The following is a 22448-nucleotide window of genomic DNA, read 5'->3' on the forward strand; positions in this document are numbered from 1 at the left end:
ATTAAAAGAGTTCTAAAATGATTTAGTAACCATTTGAGCACACTTAATTCAGCACTTTTTAGACAATGTCATAGAAGACCCACTCAGCGTTTTTCTAAACTGAAAATCCGAGAGGCACAAGAAGATGAGAGAGAGATGAATGAAGAACAGAAAAGTGAGAGAGGTGGTCACTCGATCCGCCATCTGTGGCCAGCTCAGCTGCCTAGCACACATGGCAAAGTAAGGTGAAAATGACAGCACTCCAGAGTGATGTATCTCTCCTCAGAGGCCTTATTAGGTCCTCAGAGGGTCCTGCCATCACTTTGGGTGACCAGATCTTGATTTATATACTCTTATTGGTGTTCAACACTGTAGACTTGATGGTTACAACCTCAGTTGCCTGATCATTCTTGCTAAACTCAAATCCCATCATAATCTAATGCATGAATGGTAGTTTGGTAATGCATGCTGATAATCTTCTGCAGCAAACCAGCAAAAAACATTTCATTTTAGCAAAGATAGCAAAATTTTTAAGCTAGTGATCAGGGAAATCTTATTCACAGTTACTTAAGTTTACAATCAGGATATACCAATAACCTTAATTTTGTTTAAAAGGGACAATTCTATAATAACTGAATATGTTGGGGTTCCTTTGTACCTGGAAGCACCTCATAAATGTCCTCTTCATCCTCTTCTTCTTCTTCTTCTTCTTGAGTCCCAGCTTGTTCCTTCCATTCCTTACGGGTGCTCTGGGGGGTTTGTTTCAGACTTGGTGTTGGAATAGGTGCAGGCGCTGGCCCAGGACGTAGTGGTGGTGGTGTGGTTGCTCGTTCAATGTCATCATATGTTTCTTCCTCTTCTTCAACCTCCTCTTCCTCATCATCGTCAAAGGGGATGAAGTTAGAGCTCAGATCTTGGAAAGAAGCCATAAAAGCATACATTAACACCTTTAATAGCATGAAGGCAAATAAATATGGAGGTTGCAGATCCAATTTGCATATCTCTTAAAAATGTTTAAAGAAACATTGATGTCAGATATGTAACATATTGCATAGAGAGCTGGGGGGAAAAAATGAGATGAGTGTTTAAGTTGACATTTATTACAGTGCTAATACTGAATGATGCTTGTGCCATTTGGCTGTATCTACATGTGCGAAGGGGGATGGGGAGGGAGAAAACTATCTCAGGAGTGTCCATTACTTCCCGCAAATCAGAGGGCCGCATTGAGCCCATTTTAGAGTGGCGAGGGTGCCTTAGATCTGTCTCAGATGAAGTGAGGGCTTGATTGCAGGTGACTGAGCTCTGTAACATAGGCTACTGTATCCTCACTGCCTGGATGCCAAGCAGGGCCAGATCGATGCACCTAAAGGATGACCGGGCAAATCCCAATCAATTTCCTGTAAAGAGCGCTGCGCTACGGGGAACAGGAGGCAGCCTGAGGCGTGTTGGACTCTGTGACGTGCTGCATGAGGAGGTCTAGAGCCTATCTTATTGGCTGAGCCAGAGAGAAAGTTATTTGTATACCCCTTTATATAATACTACCCTTTTCACCACAAGATGATGATCGTACTGCTCTGCTCAAGTCAGATGCATTCAGCGTAATATGTAAAAATGCATTCCATATCTCACATACCCTTTAGAACAAAATTGATCTGGTCCACCCATTCCCTGGCCTCACGGGGACTGCTGGCGGTAAACTGTAGAGAAAGGCCATCATTGTTGAGTTGGGGGCTATTCTCACAGAGAATGAGCATTCTTCATTGTAATGATGTAATGATGACTGAACACAGCAACAGCAATAAGCAATGTGAGTGTGTTTGTGTGTTGAACCTGGTAAGAACGTCTTCCAGGAGCACTCATCTCAAAGCATGAATTCTTCTTAGAGTCTTTGCGTAAGCTGGGCACCAGCTCTGCACTGTAGCCATTGATATAAAATGAGCCCTTCTGCTGCTTATCTGAATTTAGGAGACAAAATTCAAGGTTTCTCAATACCCTGTGTTTTTCATATTGACGAAAAGACTTTTAAAGAAAAATTCTGGGTGTAATACAAATTTAGCTCAATCGACAGCATTTTTTGCATAATGTTGATTAGCCTACTACAAAAATTAAGTTAGACTCGTTCTTCCTTGTCATTAAAAAAAAAAAAAAAAAAAAGCAAAAAGTGAGCTTGCATTTTAGAGGGTTTTAAGGGTAAAATGTTAAATTTATAAATTTTGTAAAAGCAGTTACATTAATTCTTCTGTTAAAACTAATTTGATCTGTAAAGCTGTTTATAAAGTTGTTTTTGCGGGATTACAGGGTTTTCAGTGTTACATCGTCATGGCAACGAAGTTTTAAAATTGGATATAACTTCACAAAGAAAAGGTAAGCAAGCAATTTTAGAACACTAAAATCAAGATAACACACATTTTGTTTATGTCTTGTGGCTATACTTTTGAAACAGTGAGTATTTTAACGTTTTTGGATTGGCCCCATTCACTTCCATGTGCCTCACTGTAACCCAGATTTCAGGGATGAGTCAAAATTAATTTTTGTGGTAAGCAAAATTATTCCACAAATGTTGTTGACTGAGCTGAACTTATAGTGAACCTGGAATATTCCTTTAAACCTCATCAGGAAGACAGGACACACCTTTCTCACTCCCAAAATAATAAAATATGGTGTTGTTCAGAACGCACCATCGCTTTTGCCATTCCATGCTAAAGAAACTATGATCTAAAGGGAAAAAAAAGATTAGAAATGCTTGTGCATATCATGTGATTTCTCAATATGAAAATATGATGCAAGTGATTCCTACCCCGTCTTTTCTTCTCCAGGTAACCTTGCTTTAGAATGTTACTCAGGTCCTGTGCAGCCACCATAGGGATCTCTTCAAAAACTGTCAGTTATAAAATGTTACTAATACATAATCAGTATACAATGAGGTAGTCAAGCATGTAAGAAAAAATAAAATATTTATTGTGTATACAATTAAAACAACTGTATCACACTTAACACAGTACAATGAAATACAAGACATTGATCCCATTGTTAAAGGTGCACTCAGTAATTTTTTCCCCCATTAAAAAAGTTTTACTCCTAAAGAAATTAATTGTAATTTTGAAACATATGTATAAAATCACCACCACTCACATGAGATGAGGACTCTAGTCATATCAGTAACCTTATAAAAGCTGTTTTATTCTACATAGGGCAGGGGCGTCCTCATGGGCACTGCCATTTTTCAATCACATGACCAGCTGAATACTGCTCGCTTAATCTCAGTGACCGTCTTGTTATTAGACACTTTCACTCTTTGATTAAATGAATCATGGCTGATTGGGAAAAGTGAATTTCTACAATGGCATCAGTAACTGAAAACTATTCATTTTGAATGATTCTGCATCCACACCACTAGGTGTCACTGTAAGTCCAAGATGACACGAGCAAAAAGTTACTGAGTGCATCTTTAATATATCAGAGTGTGTTTTGAAAACACATGAGTTGATTTTCCTAGTCAGAAATCCACAGTAATTACTAAATAGTGCATAGCTACTGTATATAGTGCTGAGATTAAATGCTGTAAACACATCTTCCAGCAGGGTAAGCAATCTGATTCTGAATCTGATTAAAAAGTAATTAGTTACTGTAATCGTATTGTAATGAATTTACTTTTAAATTCTAGTAATCAAATTACAAGTACTGAATTCAATAAAGTTAAATTCTTTCAAGTACAAAACTTGAGTTGTACATTTCTTAACTAGTTTAATTTATATACAGTTTAAAACATGAATTATGTTCATGAGTACGCCTCTTTGAATTTCTGTGAGAGCTGAAGGGCATACGCCCCCTAATAAGTCATGGTAAGGGAGAAACATGTGGTGTTGACTTGCCTGCAACATAGCACAAGGATGATATATAGAATTGTTTTTTTTATTATTAATTTTGAATTTGTGAAAAGCATTTTAGAATCTAACTTAAAAGTATTTAGGCTTATTGAGATTTGTTTCAAATCAGCAAAGATAGGGTAAGATTCTCGTATTCCGTTCCAGTTATCCAAAATAACTTTGTACTGATAAGATGACAGGTATAACAGGATTCATTGAAATCTGGTTGCTGTTCTTGCACCCACATATCAATTTTGAGTGTGTTTAAAGGTCATATGACAGTGGCACCGCCCACGAGTTAGCTGCAAACCGGGAAACGAGACACAAATCCTCAAGTTCTCGAACCATCTTTCATCAGCTTGAAACTTCAAAGTTAAAAGAGAGTACAAGAGACAGGTGGGCCTCTGGGCATGGTACCAGACTTATTTAAAACTCATTTAGACATGAGCAGATGCATCCTCCTCTTCCCCCACTGATGATAAAGTAAACGGCATGGCATCTCTTCTTTTTGAACTAAGGCTTCCATCCAATGCATAAAACAGACAAACTTATGCAGTCAACTTACTTATGCAGTCAACAGTTCATCAATTATGTATTAAAAAGTTTAAAACAATACAGTTTGGTAAATGGCAAAGCAAGCACATTTGCTGAACAGATTCTAATCTTGGCAAAGCATATTTAACTAAATCAAAAAAAAAAAGAAAAAAAAAAAGGTAATCTTATTTATGCCAGGAAAAGTTTTTTAGAGTGTAACACAGCCACAACTACCATTGATCAACTAGATGAGCACAACTGTGATGTGAGCAGTGGATTTAACAGCTTGGAGAATCTATTGCCCCTATAAATAAGACTCAGCTCATCAAACAACACATTGAGCTTGCCACTCCAACCCCATTCTATGTGACATCACCACAGACCACTACAACCTGCCATGTTATCTGCCCAGTTTATCAGACAGATGACCATCTTAAAGAGGAGCCCTGTGACTCTCACTCACATTCACACACACCCCTAGAACAGCCACAAACCAACACACATTGGCTTTCTCTGTACACACAGTCACATCTACATCGTTATAAATACAACTGAACTACACTGTTTGTCAAAGTTAAGTTGATGTATCATCTAAAAAAGGAGGCCTCCATCCAGCCACTTCTCTGCTCATTTTTCTCCCTCCGCGCTTTCGTCCCGACACCTTTTACTCCCCTCATCCATCCACATCCCCCTCTCTTCATTTAACTAAAAGGTCAAGCCCTGGTAATAGTTCAGAAGAAACAGAATAAACAGAAGAAACGGGAGAATGGCGTACAATTAACAGTCTCTTTAATCTTCACACACCTACTGACAACCTTCTTCCTCAGGCCTTGCTGTCTGACCCCATGGTGCGGTCAGAGACTTAAGCTACGGCAAAATGAATGGTGAAAGAGGAATATGCTTTCAGTCGTTCTTCACAACCTTCAACTGCTTTTCTAAGGAAACAGACATTAGGTGTGTTTTGGACAGTCACTATATTCGTGATTCTTCCACAGGGTTGCAGTGTAACCAAACATTTCACCATCAGAAAAACATTTTTATTTGTTTTAATATTCTGAATCCCAACCCTCTCCAAGGAAACCCAAGATTCGAACTGGACAATTGGACACAACATCCAACTTCAGGCATTTCTTTTAAACCAATCAGAGCTTGAAATGTTCAAAGCCACAAAGGACAAAAAGTGGCCAAATAGACAGGAAAAAAGTGAGAGCCCTATCCATATAATGTTTTTCACTTTAGAACCAGGCAGAAATGCCTGTTTCTTATATTTTATGCTACCATAAATTCTGTGTCATACAGGATAAATACCATCATAAACACACATACACAATCATATACTTAAGTAAAATTATTGAGTTATCATAAAAAATACACATGGAACCAGTCTTGAGGATTTTCATTTTTGCTATAAATTGCATTTTTAATTATTCAGAGCAGTTAGGTTTCTTGACTCTCACTCCTTGCATTGTACCTCCTTAATTAGCATAAGGCCAATCATTTCCATTTAATGTGCTGTGGATGTTTATGAATATTTCAGAGTGTTACATTACCATCATTCTCAGAGGCTTTGTGCTGTTATGCCTTTTCCAACTTCATTTATTTTGTTTTCCCATGTTGTTTGTAATTTCATTTATTTGAAAATACATTCATGCTAAATGTTCAGAGAAGAATTGCAATTTAAATATAAAGGGAATATGGGTAAGAATCTTTTATCAAAGCTTGCAAAACAGATATAAATCTGAGTACTTATATATTTGGTTTTCGTTCAGCAGACATCTAGTTCTGGCCTTAAAAGAACATTCCTGGTTCAATAAAAGTTAAGCTCGATCAACAGCATTTGTGGCATAATGTTGATTACCACAAAAATTACTTTCGACTCGTCCTTCTTTTTTTATTTTAAATCTGGGTTACAGTGAGGCACTTAATGGAAGTGAATGGGGCCCATCCATAAACACTGAAATTCTCACTGGTTCAAAAGTACAGCCACGAGACGTAAACAAAATGCATGTTAACATGATTTTAGTGCGATAAAATCACTTCATTGCCATGACTTTGTAATGCTGTAACCCTAAAACAACTTTACAGCTCAAATAATACACAAGTTTTAACAGAAGAATTATTCTAAGTGCTTTTATAAAATTACAAGCATCACATTTCTGCCTTCAAACCCCCCAAAAATTGGCCCCATTCACTTCTATTGTAAGTATCCCACTGTAACCTCGATTTTGAAAATGACAAGTCAAATAAATTTTTTAGGTAATCAACATTATACCACAAATAATGTTGACTGAGTTTAACTTGTACTGAATCCAGAATATTCCTTTAATTTTGTCCGCTCTGTAAATCATAACATGAGCCACACAAAAAGGAGGCGATGTGGGAAGAGGAAGGAGCGACACAAAGCTAATGACTTTCCTCCAGGCGCTCTCTGCGGCTGCTAGAAGCTCTGTGGTGATGCATAGCACAGCCGCTGCGATGTGGCAGGCCAAGATTGGTGGAGTAAGGCATTGAGCGTGCCACGCAGGGGGACGTTCATCAGTGCCATGGCAGAAGGAGAGCGGGGATTGATGCCATGAAAGGATCTCAGCGTGATACCAGAGAACTAAGAGATGGCCGCCCAGAGATCAGACGATGACATGTATTTGTATATTATATGGATACACAATATGTATGTATGTATGTACACTACCGGTCAAAAGTTTTGAAACACGTACTCATTCTTTATTATAATTTTTTTTCACATTTTAGAATAATAGTAAAGTCATCAAAACTATGGAATAACATCAATGGAACTATGGGAATTATGTTGTGACTAAACAAAATCCAAAATAAATCAAAACTGTGTTATATTTTAGCATCTTCAAAGTAGTCACCCTTTGCCTAGAATTTTCAGAAATGTACTCTTGACATTTTCTCAACCAACTTCTTGAGGTATCACCCTGGGATGCTTTTTAAACAGTATTGAAGGAGTTCCCATCTATGTTGGACACTTATTGGCTGCTTTTCTTTATTATTTGGTCCAAGTCATCAATTAAAAAAAAAAAAAAAAAAAGAATTTTAATTACATTTTAGTTTTATAATGAAATAAATTAGTATGGTGGCACAATTATATTTTTGACCTTCAGATCAAAAGATTTTTAAGATCATGAGAAACATTTCAGTCAAGTGTTTCAAAATTTTTGACCGGTAGTGTAAATATATATATATATATATATATATATATATATATATATATATATATATATATATATATATATATATAAACTGTAAATATATATGCTGTATATATAAAATACTCGCACACACACAAACACGAATTTACATACACCTTGGTTCTCAAAATGATATGCTCTTTCTCCATGATCAGTGACTATTTGTAACTTTTGTGATAGTTGTGCATGAGTTGTCCCTGCTTTATACTAAGCAGTGAAGCCCAGTGTTATTAAGAAAACATTTCCAAGTACTGTAAGTTCTTTGGTTTCCCAGAATTTTCTGCACGTTTAGGTTCTTCTCAACGTGGCTATATGATGTTGACATCCAGCTTTGACACTTTGGACAACTGAGGGACTCATACATAACTATTAAAAATCCAGCATAACTCATTGTAATTGTATTTGTACTAATAATATTTAAATTAGAGAGCTCTACAATATATTTTCTGCTAGTAAGAATTCCAATTACAGAGCTCTGTAATGACAGTTACTAGTAAGAATGCAATTTCAGAGCACTACAATTGATTTACAGAGCTCTGTAATGATATTGTTACTAGTAAGAATGCAGTTGCAGAGCTCATCAATTGCCTTTTTACTGATAACAATTCCAATTAAAGAGCTCTGCAATCTGATTCTTACTAGTAAAAGGTTTATTACAGAGCTCTCTCATTCAGTTTTCACTAGTAAGAATTTCAATTACAGAGCTCAACAATTGCATTCTTACTAGTAAAAACTTGTATTCATTAGATGCAAAATAGAGGCAATTACACCCATTTCCCTTTCAGATACCGCCTGAGGTAGGCTACATTTCAAAATAAAGGCCATGTGTGACATGGTAAGATATCAGCATAAAAAAAAAAACAATTATAAGCTTATTTAGCAAACATATTGATTGCATTCACATAGTGTCAAGATTATAGAGAATATCGAGATAAAAACACAAATAATATATTTTACATGAATTAACTATATTAATTCACCTTTGTATACTCTTGAAAAAAGTTTTTCAAATTTCAGAAACTCATACAGCCCACTGCGATCTGCAGTATCTACAGTATAGTTTTTAGAAACCTGCCAGTCAGACACTTGTGGATTTGTCCAAAAATTATAATTTTTTTTTTTTTTTTTTTTTTTTATCAAAATATTTCAAATGTAAATGTGTAGATTGTGTGAAAGTTTGCAAAGAGTACAGAGGTGTACATGCAAATCAGCATAAAGACATGTAGTTTTAATGTTTTTTTTTTAATGAGTCATAAAGGAGGATAGCAATTTCTTTCTTCTTTTGAAAATTGAATAAAATGTTTTTCTGCGTATTATTTGTTCATTTACCCTGGCATTGTTTTTCTTACATCCAGAAGTTGTGCCTAATGTATGAAATACCGAGCAAAACTATTTTTTATAACAGAATTTGTAATGATTGTAATCTTTTTAATAAATGTATAATAACATATGATATAATATCATATATAATCATATACTGTATATTTATAATACATTTTGTGCACCCCCCCCCCCCAATACATATTTATATACATCTTCCCACCTGCCAATTTATACAAGCCAGATGAATATGAATATGCATGAGGCTCCATTACCATAATGAGATGGCATTGAATAGAGTTCTACACTGCAATTATTCCTAGTAAGAATCACTATTGTAGAGCTCTAAAATTACATTTATACTTATAAGAATGCAATTGCTGAGCTCTGTAATTGGAATTCCTACTAGTAAGAATGTAATTGTAGAGCTCTTTAATTGCAATTCTTACTAATAAGAATGTAATTGTAGAGCTCTATAATTGAATTACAGAGCTCTGCAATTGCATTCTTACTACTAAGAAATTAATTGCAGATCTCTGTAACTGAATTAGAGAGCTCTACAATTGATTTTTACTAGTAAGAATTCCAGTTAGTGAGTTCTACAATTGCATTCTTATTATTAAGAAGTTATTGCAGAGCTCTGTAATTCAGTTACAGAGATCTGCAATTAAACATATCTTTAATGTGATTTTTTACTAGTAAAAATTCAATTAGAGAGCTCTGTAACTGAAATTCTTATGTAAAATTTCAATTAGAGAGCCCTGTAACTGAAATTCTTACTAGTAAAAATTCAATTACAGAGCTCTCTATTAGGAATTCTTACTAGTAAAAGTTCAATTATGATAAGTAATGCTGGGAACATTAAAAGATAATTTGGTTTTCCATATACAAACACTCGTTGATGCTCATGAAGGCAACACACTAAAAGAAGATTCAAGGGAATGTAAACCTTCGAGCAGGATGATGTATAAATTGTTTAGATTTTGTTGTGTGGGATATATGTAAATATATGTTAAGTAGGGCAAAAAACACTCTCATATTTTTTAAATTCTGCAAGGGGTGTCTAAAATTATGAGACAAAAAGTGGTATTCCATATTCTAAACAGTGCAAGAAATCGGTGACATCAGATCAGTGGCTCTTTCCATGACTTTCAGCAGCTAAACTGCTGTGTGTATGGGACGCACAAGCCTGCGGATGACCTCGGCGTGAACCTCAGAGATGAGGTGAAACAGAGAGCATGAGGGTCCCTGGGGGGCCAATGGGAGAGTCAAGGGAGGAATGCTGATCAGGGAGAGATGGAGAGAGTGGGATTACTGCGCACTCCTGTATAGCAATTGTTTCGAAAAAAGGAGCACTCAGAGCATCCTTTACCCCCCCCCCCCCCCACACACACACACACACACACCACCACAACACACCAAAAGGCAAACTGCACACAGAGAACAGCAAATTGACACATTTTTCCTCATTAAAGGCAAAAGCAGTGGCCTCTGTGCAATGCCTACACATAGCAAACATCAGGAGGGTGTGAAAAAAAAAAGGAAAAGGCAAGAGGGAGGGGGTGAGAAAGACTGAGCAAGAACGATCCCTAGGTGGATGGCTCAATTGAACATCACCTCTCTAAATTGTCCTTAACAAGAACTGATTCGATTTGAATGAAAAGGATCTGTTATTCACAACACGAGACCTGAATTCATGCAGCCCCTGAACAGTTTTGCAGTATTACTTATTATTTACAAGATTCAAGGATGGACCTATAGTCAGCTTCTGTTTAAAGATGCAATTGTGGGCCTCAACCATTATGTGGGAAACCATTTATAGCATGCTTTAGTGCCACAACATTGTTCTTCTACTGACGAACCGCTCCGTACAAGAGAATTTATAGTCCGGCAATGAGTAGGGAAAGCAAAGGGGGCCCACCGTAGAGAGCCCAGAGCCCTATAAATTTTACCCCCATACATTATGACATCCATTCAAAAGTTTAACTGCAAATACCATAATCCTGAGATGGCAGAGAGGTGGATTGGAGTGCAACAGGGAGAGGAGATATGACTCGAAAGCAGTGTCATCATCACACACTACTGCAAAAGAAAAATGAGTTCAGAGAGATGTGGAAATGTACTTAAACCAATGGAGCTGAGGCATGAGAAAGCTTGGAATTCAGGTAAATGTTGCCTGTTGGTTATGGCCAGTGCAAGTAAAATGAATCAACCGAAAAAGAATATATCATTTAAAATAAGTGAGTGTTATTTCAGCAAGAAATATGACCAACTTCCTATTTGAAATAAATTCTGCAAAAAAAAAGGGGACATTAATAAAGTTACTTATTTTGTATAAGAAACTCAGAGACTGTAAATATTTTTTTTTTTACCTCAATTTAGTTTTGTATTTAAGAAAATGAAGATTAAAAATGACATTCTACCTATTTTTTTACTTTATAAAATAAATTCCTATTTTATATTTATATTATATTAAATTACATATTTATATTTATTAAGTGTTCAAGTGTGTATGCCACACATTTCAATTCCTTTATATTTATTGATTTATATATTTTAAATATAGCATTGCATTGCTGTTTTTGTTACTTTCAAGTGTTCAGTATAATTATGGATCCATTTACAAGATACGAATGACGGGCAAACATTTTGAGGGGAGAAATTGAGACGTTCCTATAACAGAAGAAAAAACAAATCAGGTCACTGCAGGAATAGATAGATTTAACGGGTTTAAATGGAAGTGCGTTTGATCAAACAAAGGAAAAGAATACCACAACAATTACGCAATAATATAACTTTTAAAAAATCAACACAATTCACAATCTAATGCATAACAATTCAGTTCAATAGACCTATGAAATATGCCAGCAGCACGTGTCGACTGTCGCAATATGACAAATCAAGATCCATGATATCGAGCATCGATCACATCAGGAATGCAGCACGGGTCGTAAAGTTTGACGTGTTTGTTAACGTTCCACATGCATGTGTGCCAAACAGGTATTTATGACTGCCTGATGAACTCCAGCAAAGCTGTTATTTGTGCGTCTGTTTTATTTAACCGAGAACGAGTGCGTAAAAAATGATCAGATATTGGATTTAAAAATTGTTTATATTGTCATTCAGCTTATTAACAAAAAAAATACAAATAAATAAATAAATAAATAAAAAGAAAAGAAGAGAAAAGAAAAAGAAAAATAACGTATCTTTATTGCGTAATTTTTAATTTTATTTTTTTAAGAAATTGGTGAACGCTAAAAGCCCACCAGAGGGCGTCGTGTTAAGGGAAGGTGAACGGTATGGCCTGGTTTTTGAAAAGGACTAACTTCTAGAACTTTTAGGACACTGTAGTAAAGTAATTCAGTGCAATAAATATAGCATATGTTTCTAAAATTCTAATAGAATATGAAAACAAATAATAGCATAATAATAACCAAATTACAGAATAATAAAATAATGACATTTATCTCTGTTCTTAATTGTGCGTGTTGGCTATAGGACTATTGGACAAAACCGAATGATTTTGACTATTTGGTTCAGGTCTATTCGTCTTTTACACCGACAGATCATTTTATCCTTTATTATTATTATTATTATTATTATTATTATTATTATTTGTAGATAAAGTCATATTATTTGTTACCATAGGTACGAAACATTCCCCTTGATGACTAAATTAGAAATCATACAAAATAATGGCAAAAGAGTGCACTTGAGTTAATAAATCTGGCTGATTATGTTGAAATAACATAGGCTAGTTCATTCTAACGTTACTTAGCCTAAATACTAATAGTTAAATAAACACATAGGCATAAATACGTAATTAAATAACAAAAAGTCTTAAATGTGGACAGTGAAATACCAGGTGATTATACCAGAAATCAACACAAGGACGGGCTTTGTTTGAACTTTTCGAAAGAAATTCGATTGATTTATAGGCCTACATATTTTTCGTATAAATGGAGACTGGACCTGTATCAGAGTTATCTTTTTTAAAGCTAGAAAATACCATTATTGACATGTTATTATGCATTACTTATTCTAACCTAATAGTAAATATTGTTCTGTGCATTATCATATTTCGTTTGCATATGAAAATAAATTTACATTTTTTTTTTTATTTATTTATTTTTTTTATTTTTTTTTATTTTTTTGGTTTAGAGATTTTTTTCTGTTATAGTAGATATTCGTCGTCGCTCTTACGTTTGCGCTTTTCAGTGGTCTCAGCCTGCATTCATTTATTAATCACAATATTATTAAAATCATTAATATTCATCAAAACGTTTGATCAACAACAACTGCTAAATACTTTACATACTTTTAAAGTAGCCTAATGCGCCTGGATGTTGATTGTAAAGTGGCCCACACATTATGCAATGCAGGATTTAAAGAAACCTCGTGTGTACTGTCCTTGAGTAAATAAATAGAAAGTTCAAAGCCTTGTTAAATGGTAGGACTGCAACCGCCAACAGTTACACATCTGTAATCTTCATCCAGCCACATGTGAGTGAAGTTCTTTTTTTTTTAAACAGTTTTATTTTAAATAATGTAGCCTATTCCATGTACCAAAAAGCTGCAGTCATTTTTTCCATCTATAACAATCCAAGAAAGCAGGATAAGTGTTTGTATTGGCTGAAGATGCTTTTGGAGAACAGATCACATTGTTGTAACAAAAACAATCCCTCCACCGAAAATCCTCATTTTGTGACAACATCAGGAGGGTTTTTGCTGTTGTAATTTGGAGTCTTTCATATCATGGTCCTGTCAGTCATCATGATAATGATTTGGTTCAGTGGTTACCAATGGTTGTGTTTTATCACGTAATGCAAGAATATGCATTACCAGGCCAGCCTTAACCTCCCACACTTAAATATAGTCTTTCACTCATTAAGAACCCCTTTTATGATTATTATTACATGTCTCAACAATCAGTGGAAAACATATGGCAAATTGCACAATTTACATAATATTTTCCATTTTTGGACAGATAAACGATACCTACACAGGCTGACAAATCAGCTGGTTGAAAGACATTTCAAGGAAAAATAACTCCTCTGGTCATTTTAAATATGTGAAAACATTCAAAAACTGCTATAAGACTACAGAACCTCAAAGAGCCAGAAATGTCAGAAGGATTATATCATTAAAGACAGAGATGAAAAAAAGTCCTCAATTAGTGAATGTAGCTTTCTTGCATAAAATACTCATACACATTCTCCAAAACACCCATGTAGAACTAATAAATATTAAGAATGCAATACAACAATGTTTGCCAAAAGCAAATTTTAATTCAGCTAAAACTAAAAACAGACACACATTTGAACAGCACTCCTTCCCTGTGGGTGTACAGGCTAGCACACCTACACACATTTTCATTTGTTTCCCAATGAAAGCATCAGGCCACCTGGGCCTTGCATCAAAACTTCATCAATCTCCAGAAATGGAATCCAGTGGAGAGAAAAATCAAATTCTCATTTGCAAGATGGGTAAGCGGGAGAGAAGCGAGAGAAAGTGAGAGAGAGAGAGAGTGCTGGAGGTACCTGGGAAGGCTAACCTCTAGCTGAACCCACAGCATTGAACAGTTTTGCCATTTGTCTGTGATACTGACAGGCTGCAAAGAAGATTAGACACTCAAGGTTGTGACTTCCTATTCTGCTTGTTTCATACATTGCATATCATGAATGACTTCCTATTCTCACCCACAGTAACTTTTACTAGGCCTCTATATATTATATTGAACAAAGATGCAATATTTTCTTAAACAATTAAATATGTAAAATAAGAGAGAAAATGCATGATGAATACAGTGACTGACACTGATATTACTTTAACAGTTGAAAATCTCTTCTCAATTGTCAGTTCATTGGGCAGAAGGAAAGTAAGAGCATGTTTGGGGGAAACTGTGAAATTACAAATGGACAGTGAGGGAGAAGAGGCAGTGAGAGAGCAAATATCAGCATCTGCTGCAGCATCATAGCATTCTGAGACTGAACTGAACTTTTGAACCCCTATTGCAGAAGCAGTGATGCACTAAGAATGCTCGAGTCTAATAATGTGTCTATTTCAATTAATTAATGCGGAGGGAAACAGAGGGTGGGAAAACGACAGTGCAGAGGAACAGAGGAAAAAGATGTTGTCATCTTTGCCAAAGTCATTTAACGTGCCCTGTGAAGCCTGCCAATGCCTCATACTTGACTTTTATTAACTGCAAAAAGCACATAGGAATATTAATTGTGGTTGGAAGAAATTAATGGATGACTACCAGAATAGATGGATGCATTTTACATTACTGTAGCAGATCTGGAAATGTTGTTTTCAGAAAATGATAATCCAGTCCCAGCCAGGGAAACTTTATTTGAACTTTATTTGAGGTCAATAATGTAGACACAGTTGCCCTAGACAGAGTTCAGACAGGTCACGAAATGGCCAGAACAAAACCTGGGGGTCAAAAGTTTACTGTAGGGAGGAAGAAGCACTCCAAACATGGGCACTCAAGGCAAAGGGCAGAAATCTTATGTTTAAGGGATGAGGTTAAGACCGTTCCCACATTCACTGTAAAAAAAAAAAAAAACAATGTTTTTGTAATTTTAACTGAAACATAAAGTAAAAAGCTACAGCAAAAAATAAATAAAATAAAAAACGTAATAAACTTAAGGTAAATACCATATACCTCAAAAAATATATATAAGATATTACATGTAATTTTACAGTAAAATAATGCAAAAACAAAAAAACGTTTTTTAGAAATAAAAAAAGTAGAAGTTACATTAATGTATGTTATTTTTAACAAGACAATACATGTACTTTTATGGCGAACTACTGTTAAAATTACAGTGAAAAACAATAATCAAGTTTTCCCACAACTGCCTGAGTTACCCATAACATTTAATTCTGCTTTATTTAAATAGTTATTTTTCTTCTTATTTGTTATCAGTTATATTTATTGCATTATTTTGCAGTATGTGTGTAACCCTAATTGTGTTTTGTGTTTGTGTGGGTACTGTGCACTGTCTACATGTTTATAGCCAAGGCTTTTGAAAGGGCCACTTTTGATGAACTTTGAGTGATCATGTGGCCTTCTTTTTCACCACCTGTATTATAATGGTGATTATTAGCATATATTGTGGTCATATGATCTTCCTCTGTTTGTCCACATGCCTTTGCATGTTTTATATTGCATTCTCAAGCATTGGGTCTAGAAGGAACAGAAGAGAACAAAGAGAAGGAAGAAGAGAGTGAGGCTGCAGGACAGAGCACTGTTGAAATTATTGACAGTAAGCATGATGATGATGAAGATGACACAATAGATTTGCATGTTAAGCTGATCGCTTTAGTTTTTTGAGAGGTCGCTTAATTGCCAGGTTAAAATGTCTTTTTCATTGATGCAAGATCTTTTTGGACTCTCCAGAGATTAATTACACCGATCCATTACCTAACCAACACATCCATTAATTTAGAGCCTGTAAGATCTTGAAGAAATCAAATTTACATCTTGATGATCTAATTTGCGATAAAGAAACAACTTAACTCAGAATCCTTGTGTTCATTCTGATTGGCTTTGATCAAGCCTTGTCTGTAGAGCTGTGGTGGGGTAAGATAACAGGAGCGAGAGGGGCTTTTGTTTCTGAACATAAATCACGTCAGGGAACACAAAGAGCCCGGAGCATGTGCAGCCTTTGATAGCCCATACATTGATGTAGCCTTTTAAACATACAAACTCCTATCAGACTGGTAAACCATACAACGTTTCTGCTATATTTGTTATTGATGTAATGATCGGTAGATCTGAGGTCTTGCATCTGTAAACCACTGCAATGTTATATTCTCTTTTTATAATTTCTATAAGTACCACAGGCATAAAAATCTACAACTACTTAGGCAATTCAAAGCAATGAGAATTTTTATTTATTTATTTATTTTTTATGTTGTATTGTTTTTTTCTATCTTTTGCATTTCCTAAACTTGACCTGGCAAAATATCCACCCCACTGTGAGGCTCCTCCTGCCCTGGGCATCCCATCCTCGGCTGCAGGGCCGCTGTCATCCAGAGAAGGCTGCAGGCATGGTGGGGTCAACCGTGCGGTCTGCGGGTGAAACTCAGTTCACATTACCATACAGACAGGGGCCCTGACAATAGAGCACCCATCTGTTCCTGTCGGCTATAACAAATCTAGTGTCAAACCTCCCTCTGGAGATGGGGAGGCAGCCCTGGCTAAATGAAATAACACTGACTCCTCCCACCAATGAGTCAACAGCTCCCACGTCCTCCACTCAGGTTAGAGCACAAGCAGACACAGTCAATTTCCCTTCCTCACACAAGCAAGCATGTGACATCACAGAGTGAGTAAAAGAGGAAGAATTGAATGCCTGATATATTTACCCTCCACTACGATGGAGTAAATTTGAAAATATCAGCATGCAAGGACACCATCTCATTCACATCAAATGTGCATTTGCTTTCTGTCATTCACTTGAGCTGAAAACGAAAAAAAAAAAAAATGTAAAGGGTTCCCAGCATGGAGCGGCCTTATTGAATAAACAGCAAATGAGAAAATAAAGTACATCTGAATTCTGAATTGCAGAAATAGCAACACATTTGGACCTTAATCTTCATAAACATATTCATCTGTTTTGTTCTAATTTCATGTGCTCTCAAATGCTCTCCTCTTTAGTTTCCAAATGTCCTCTCATAGGGTTTGATGTGAGATTCCCAACCGGTGAACTAAACATGAACCCTGAACTGCACTTGCCCTTGTGGGTCATTATCTTTATTGAAAGAGCGACATGATGCGAATCTTCTTCGAGTTACTCCTCTTTGACTTATATGCCTTTTCCGGCAAAGAACCGAATCAAAGGAACACATACAGTTTTGACCCCTTTTGTTCCTAAATTACAAACAGAAAATAAATCAGATGATAAAGAATTAATTTTACCTGGTGGTAAGCAGTTTTGTGTAAGTGGACAAAAAAGTATTCTTTTGTATTTTTTCAATCACATCACTGGTTTTCTTTAATAAATGTGTAGCTCTTTATCTCAATCTCTTAATCTTATCTTTTTTTCTGATAAATTTTCAAAACTGTTAAAAGAAGAAAGACTTGTATGTGTATGTCCACAAATGGGTCCTAAGTCATCTGTGACTTTTATCGGATTACAGTGGAATCTCAGATTTGGTCACTAGATCAGTGCTATTGAATTGAATGTCCCTTCATTTCTTTCTTTTTACTCTTTTCTGCAAAGCAGGCTTTTGATCCTTTGCAAATTGTCAGTTGTATGATGACTGATTAAAAATTGATAAAATGCCCCTCAGGTACAGTTTTGAGTTTCAAGACCAGCTGGTTGCGGAGTAGCAATGGATGATCAGTCACAGATCTGGCCTGAAGCAACAGCAAACTGCCCACATTAGTAAAAACAATCAGCACAGCACACCAGAAACAAACACAATGCACAGATTTTGACTGGCCATTTTCAGTCTGCATCCAATCTCTCTTCCCCCCCCCCCCTTAAGCTTTGAATTTCATTCCAGTTCACGTTTTTAAAATTCTAGTATAATTAAGCATACATTTACTTTGTGTCTGAAGGACAAGAAAGATAACATTTCAAAACCATTGTTACACTTAGGCAAACAGTGCAAACATACCACAGCTTAACCTCAAGGACCCACAATGCCTCAGCATACATGCCCTCACTTCCATCCGGCTCTCCTCCCACTAGAGGGAGCTCTTCATTCCCTTTCTAAGGAGGTAAAAGCCCACCTTCCCATTCCCCCTTTACACACCTCCCATTGCCAGCAGCAGGGCTGTGGGAATCCACTAGAGGGTGATCTGTTACCAAACACCTCCACAGGGGTATTTCATCATCACCAGTGAAATCCCCACACCCCTAGTAAGTAGCTCTAAGAAATGTGCTCAAGATGCTGTAGACGAGTTTCCTGTCTCACCTCATCACAACTTACATGCCTTAGACATATGAATAAACACGCTCATGCCCACACACATGCATACAGAGTGATCTGTACTCACGCTCTGGGGCACCTTCCTCCTGGTAGTCAGAGGCCACTGACATGTCATCTGAGGGGGCAGAGCGTCCCACACTGGAGCTCTGGTTGTCATCTGAACTATCCTCAAGAGTGGATTCAACTGGGATTAAAAAAAGCAAAGAGCATCATATAAGCAGAAACTTTGTTAAAATAGATGAGTGAATACAGCAGTAAATCATTCAGTACCTAAAAAGAAAATGCTGTGGGTGGAAATGTAATTGTTTTCGTGAAACTGACTTTTGTTCTGAGAAAGACAGAATCTGAACGGAAATGTCGGTGAGCTATTCATTCACACTGCATTTAATAAATTAGAATTATGCAACAACTGTTCACTTACATCTGTGGGGAAATTCTTGTGGATGCCTGCAAAACAAGAGAGGATGTGTTTTGAATGTGTTTTGTTCTGAAAAAATAGTTTCAGAGAAGAGTGTTTTATAAAGAATAAAGCCAGTGACTACAAACATACAAAACTAATGATTTTGCAATGCTCAATTTTTTTTAAATACTATTTGTATGTTATGGTTATATTCAGCTACAACTGAATCTCTTGTAATGGTTATCTTTTCAGTCTAGATGAACTTTTAAGCTTTGCAATGAAAGTACTACAGATTCTAAAAGAATCAAACAGCCGTTAGATCAAGTGGCAGGTTGAATATACTGTATGTGTATCTGTAACATATGCAAATGCACTGCAGGCATTGCAAATATTGCCTTGGCAGCTAAATTGTTATGTGAACTGGTGCTAAAAAAAGTATGCTTGTTCTCCTTGCAAACATGCACCTTGTTTTAACACAGCAAACCACAAAACCACTCCAGCGGGTAAAACACCATAATTGTACTTCTTGCCTCTAAAAAGAGAACAATAGAAGAACTGTGCAATTCACTTCCTGTCTGTTTAACTTTTGTATTTCATTTGTAGTTCTAATTGGAGCGCAGAGCCTCACATTGGATATAATTTGCTTCTATACATAATTAACTTTTTGCTGTCTTTATTTTGTAGTACAAACTAGAAGAGCATGCAAGATTATATATGTGACAGCTCTGAAAATTCTCATGATTTCATGAAAAAAACTTACTATGATATCTCTCACCTCTTTTGGATGACATGAAAATTTCGTAGGAGAATTTCTCTTGATTCCTGAGCAGCTTCACTGAGATTCTCATCCTGAAGTATTTCAAAGACAAACAGCTCACAGTCTGAAAAAGATAGGTGTTATGTTAAAGAATATTTACAAGATACATATATAAGCAAACACAAATCACAAACAAAATGTCTAACATTCTCAACTTAAATTTGCTCAAGAAATAAAATAATACAATTGTTTCAACTTTTTTTGTATTCCAAGCATGGAACGAGTGTGCATGCCAGAGAGCATGTTTTGAAACATGCAAATAATCGTAAAAGGAGTGTTCTCTTCTTGCAAATTACATAGAAGGCAGAATGTTCAGATTACAATAGTCATCCTGTCTGTGTGTTAGGACAAAGATGCCAATCTGATGGCATCACCATTCTGTACAAACTGATTTCCTCTGGGGTAATCACAGCAATGCAGAATAGTCAGGAAAAAAAACAACAAAGTAATGAAATCATAAAATGGTCTGTAGTCTCAGTTTAAAGACATAAGCTACAAAATGTTATAAAAATGACATGTTTACAACGGATTGAAAGGAGAACTTTAACTGTTTAAACAGTGAAAATGTATAAATAACACAAGATAAATGTTCTGAAGATATTTTATAATTCTCATTAAAAATTATATTTGCTATTATATAAGCCATTGTCTAATTTATTTTCAAGTCATAATTTGACACATTTTTCAAATGCCAAAATCCCTCTTAATGAAGACAAACAATAAAACAACAAATGGTAGACAGAGTATACCAGAAAGGTTATACATAGAAAGGTTTTTATCACATAAATTAGAATCCCTTTCAGTTAATGATGAATAACTAAAACATAATGATGAATAAATAGAAAATACCTTTTAATAGTTGTCTGATATCATCAGCTACCGTCCCCATATCTTCTCAGTAGCTAAAACTTCACCAAAAATGAAAGTTAATGAAATGTGATGTTAACGATTAAAGGTCATAGATTTATTTGATGATCACTTGTCCATCACAAAATGCGTTGTGTATGTAATAAAAAAGAATCGAAAGAAAAAAGAAAGAAAGAGCTAGCGATATCCACACACATACACACCATGAACAAGGTCACGGAGGGTAGAAGAGGAAGTGCAAAGCACATTGAAGATATGTAACCGATTTACATTATAACCAATATTGATGCCACTTTCAGACACAGTCTGAAATTAATTTTAAATACTACAAAATACTTCTGAAATTGCCTTTGTTTTGCTCCATATTTATTTTTTTGACAATCCACAAATTTTTTTTTTCATAGGTGTTTTGCTTTTCAATTTCAACAACCGGCCGTGCTCTAGTTCACTGCACAGCTGTCTATTAGCACAAACATCCACATTGCAGCAAATATCAGAGGTTTTCCCAACCATTTTACTACTATTAAGGCTATGTCATGACCATATGTAACATCATTATAACATCACCGGTCTAAATATGTAACTATGCTCTCACAATGGTTCCTCCACTTTGAAAAACTCCATACGTTTATATTAGGTTCGATCGAACGCAAAACTAACTTTAATGCGCTGTACTGCTAGGCCTGTCGTCAGTTTGTTCCACTGTGTCTCAATAAGGTTTCCATATCATTGTGAAATGCAATTTTGGTTCGAGTCTGGTGAGATATTAGCAATTTATTGTGTTTTTACTTTTCATGAGTTCACATTTACATCCCTAGGTGAAATACGGTAAACATATTTGACAGGCTGTTCATGATGGAGGGCTTAAGCACGAGACTCGACACGTGCTCTAAATACCCCCTTTCTACTATTTAATGAACCATATAATAGAAGGATAGAAATAGAGATGGAGCAATGCCAATAATTGTTACAGCAGTGAGGTAAGCGACGGTTTATGTACGGTCATTGTGATCGACAGGAACATGCTCCTCCCGAATTTTTGTTTTATACACTTACCAGGATACCACATCGCACTTATACGAATGACCAAGTGCCTAAATCACATGTTAAAACGTTATTATATTAATACGTTTAGTCAGACCAAGGACTATTCATTTTGATCATGCATGGTTGGGAAATGTTGTAATTAATCTATTCTCACTAGGTGTAGGCCTATTACTTTTTGACTATTTTATAGCTACATAACCAGTCTAAGTCATGCTTTGAAGACCAAATGCCATAATATGTAATACTAGATTTTTATATTTTCTGAAGAAAATGTGAGAGCTGCTTTCCGGTGCAAAAGTTGCTGCCACAATCCAAGGGTGTTGTGGGTGGTTGCCAGGGCAGTGCTTTGAGGTTGCAAAGGTGTTCAGGGCTGCGTTTCCCAAAAGCATCGCATGCTTATGTTGATCATGGAGACCATTGGCACCAATAGTTTCTGCGATCTACTTAGGCTAACA

General features: G+C 35.9%; 1 protein-coding gene across 1 annotated transcript in view; it reads right to left on the reverse strand.

The window, feature by feature from the left end:
- LOC127426995 (src kinase-associated phosphoprotein 1-like) overlaps positions 1–21142 on the reverse strand; it is a 35584-nt gene extending 14442 nt beyond the window's left edge. Inside the window, exons 1-9 of the mRNA XM_051674271.1 lie at positions 20929–21142; positions 20038–20143; positions 19284–19309; positions 18930–19046; positions 2777–2857; positions 2611–2694; positions 1810–1934; positions 1613–1676; positions 638–892 (exon numbers count right to left, since the gene is read on the reverse strand). Of these exons, the coding sequence (XP_051530231.1) occupies positions 638–892; positions 1613–1676; positions 1810–1934; positions 2611–2694; positions 2777–2857; positions 18930–19046; positions 19284–19309; positions 20038–20143; positions 20929–20968 (898 nt within the window). The 5' untranslated portion in view covers positions 20969–21142. The remainder of the gene's footprint in view (positions 1–637; positions 893–1612; positions 1677–1809; positions 1935–2610; positions 2695–2776; positions 2858–18929; positions 19047–19283; positions 19310–20037; positions 20144–20928) is intronic.
- Between the last annotated feature and the right edge of the window lie 1306 nt (positions 21143–22448).

This window comes from Myxocyprinus asiaticus, chromosome 36, assembly GCF_019703515.2.
Source record: "Myxocyprinus asiaticus isolate MX2 ecotype Aquarium Trade chromosome 36, UBuf_Myxa_2, whole genome shotgun sequence".
In the NCBI taxonomy this organism is placed as follows: domain Eukaryota; kingdom Metazoa; phylum Chordata; class Actinopteri; order Cypriniformes; family Catostomidae; genus Myxocyprinus; species Myxocyprinus asiaticus.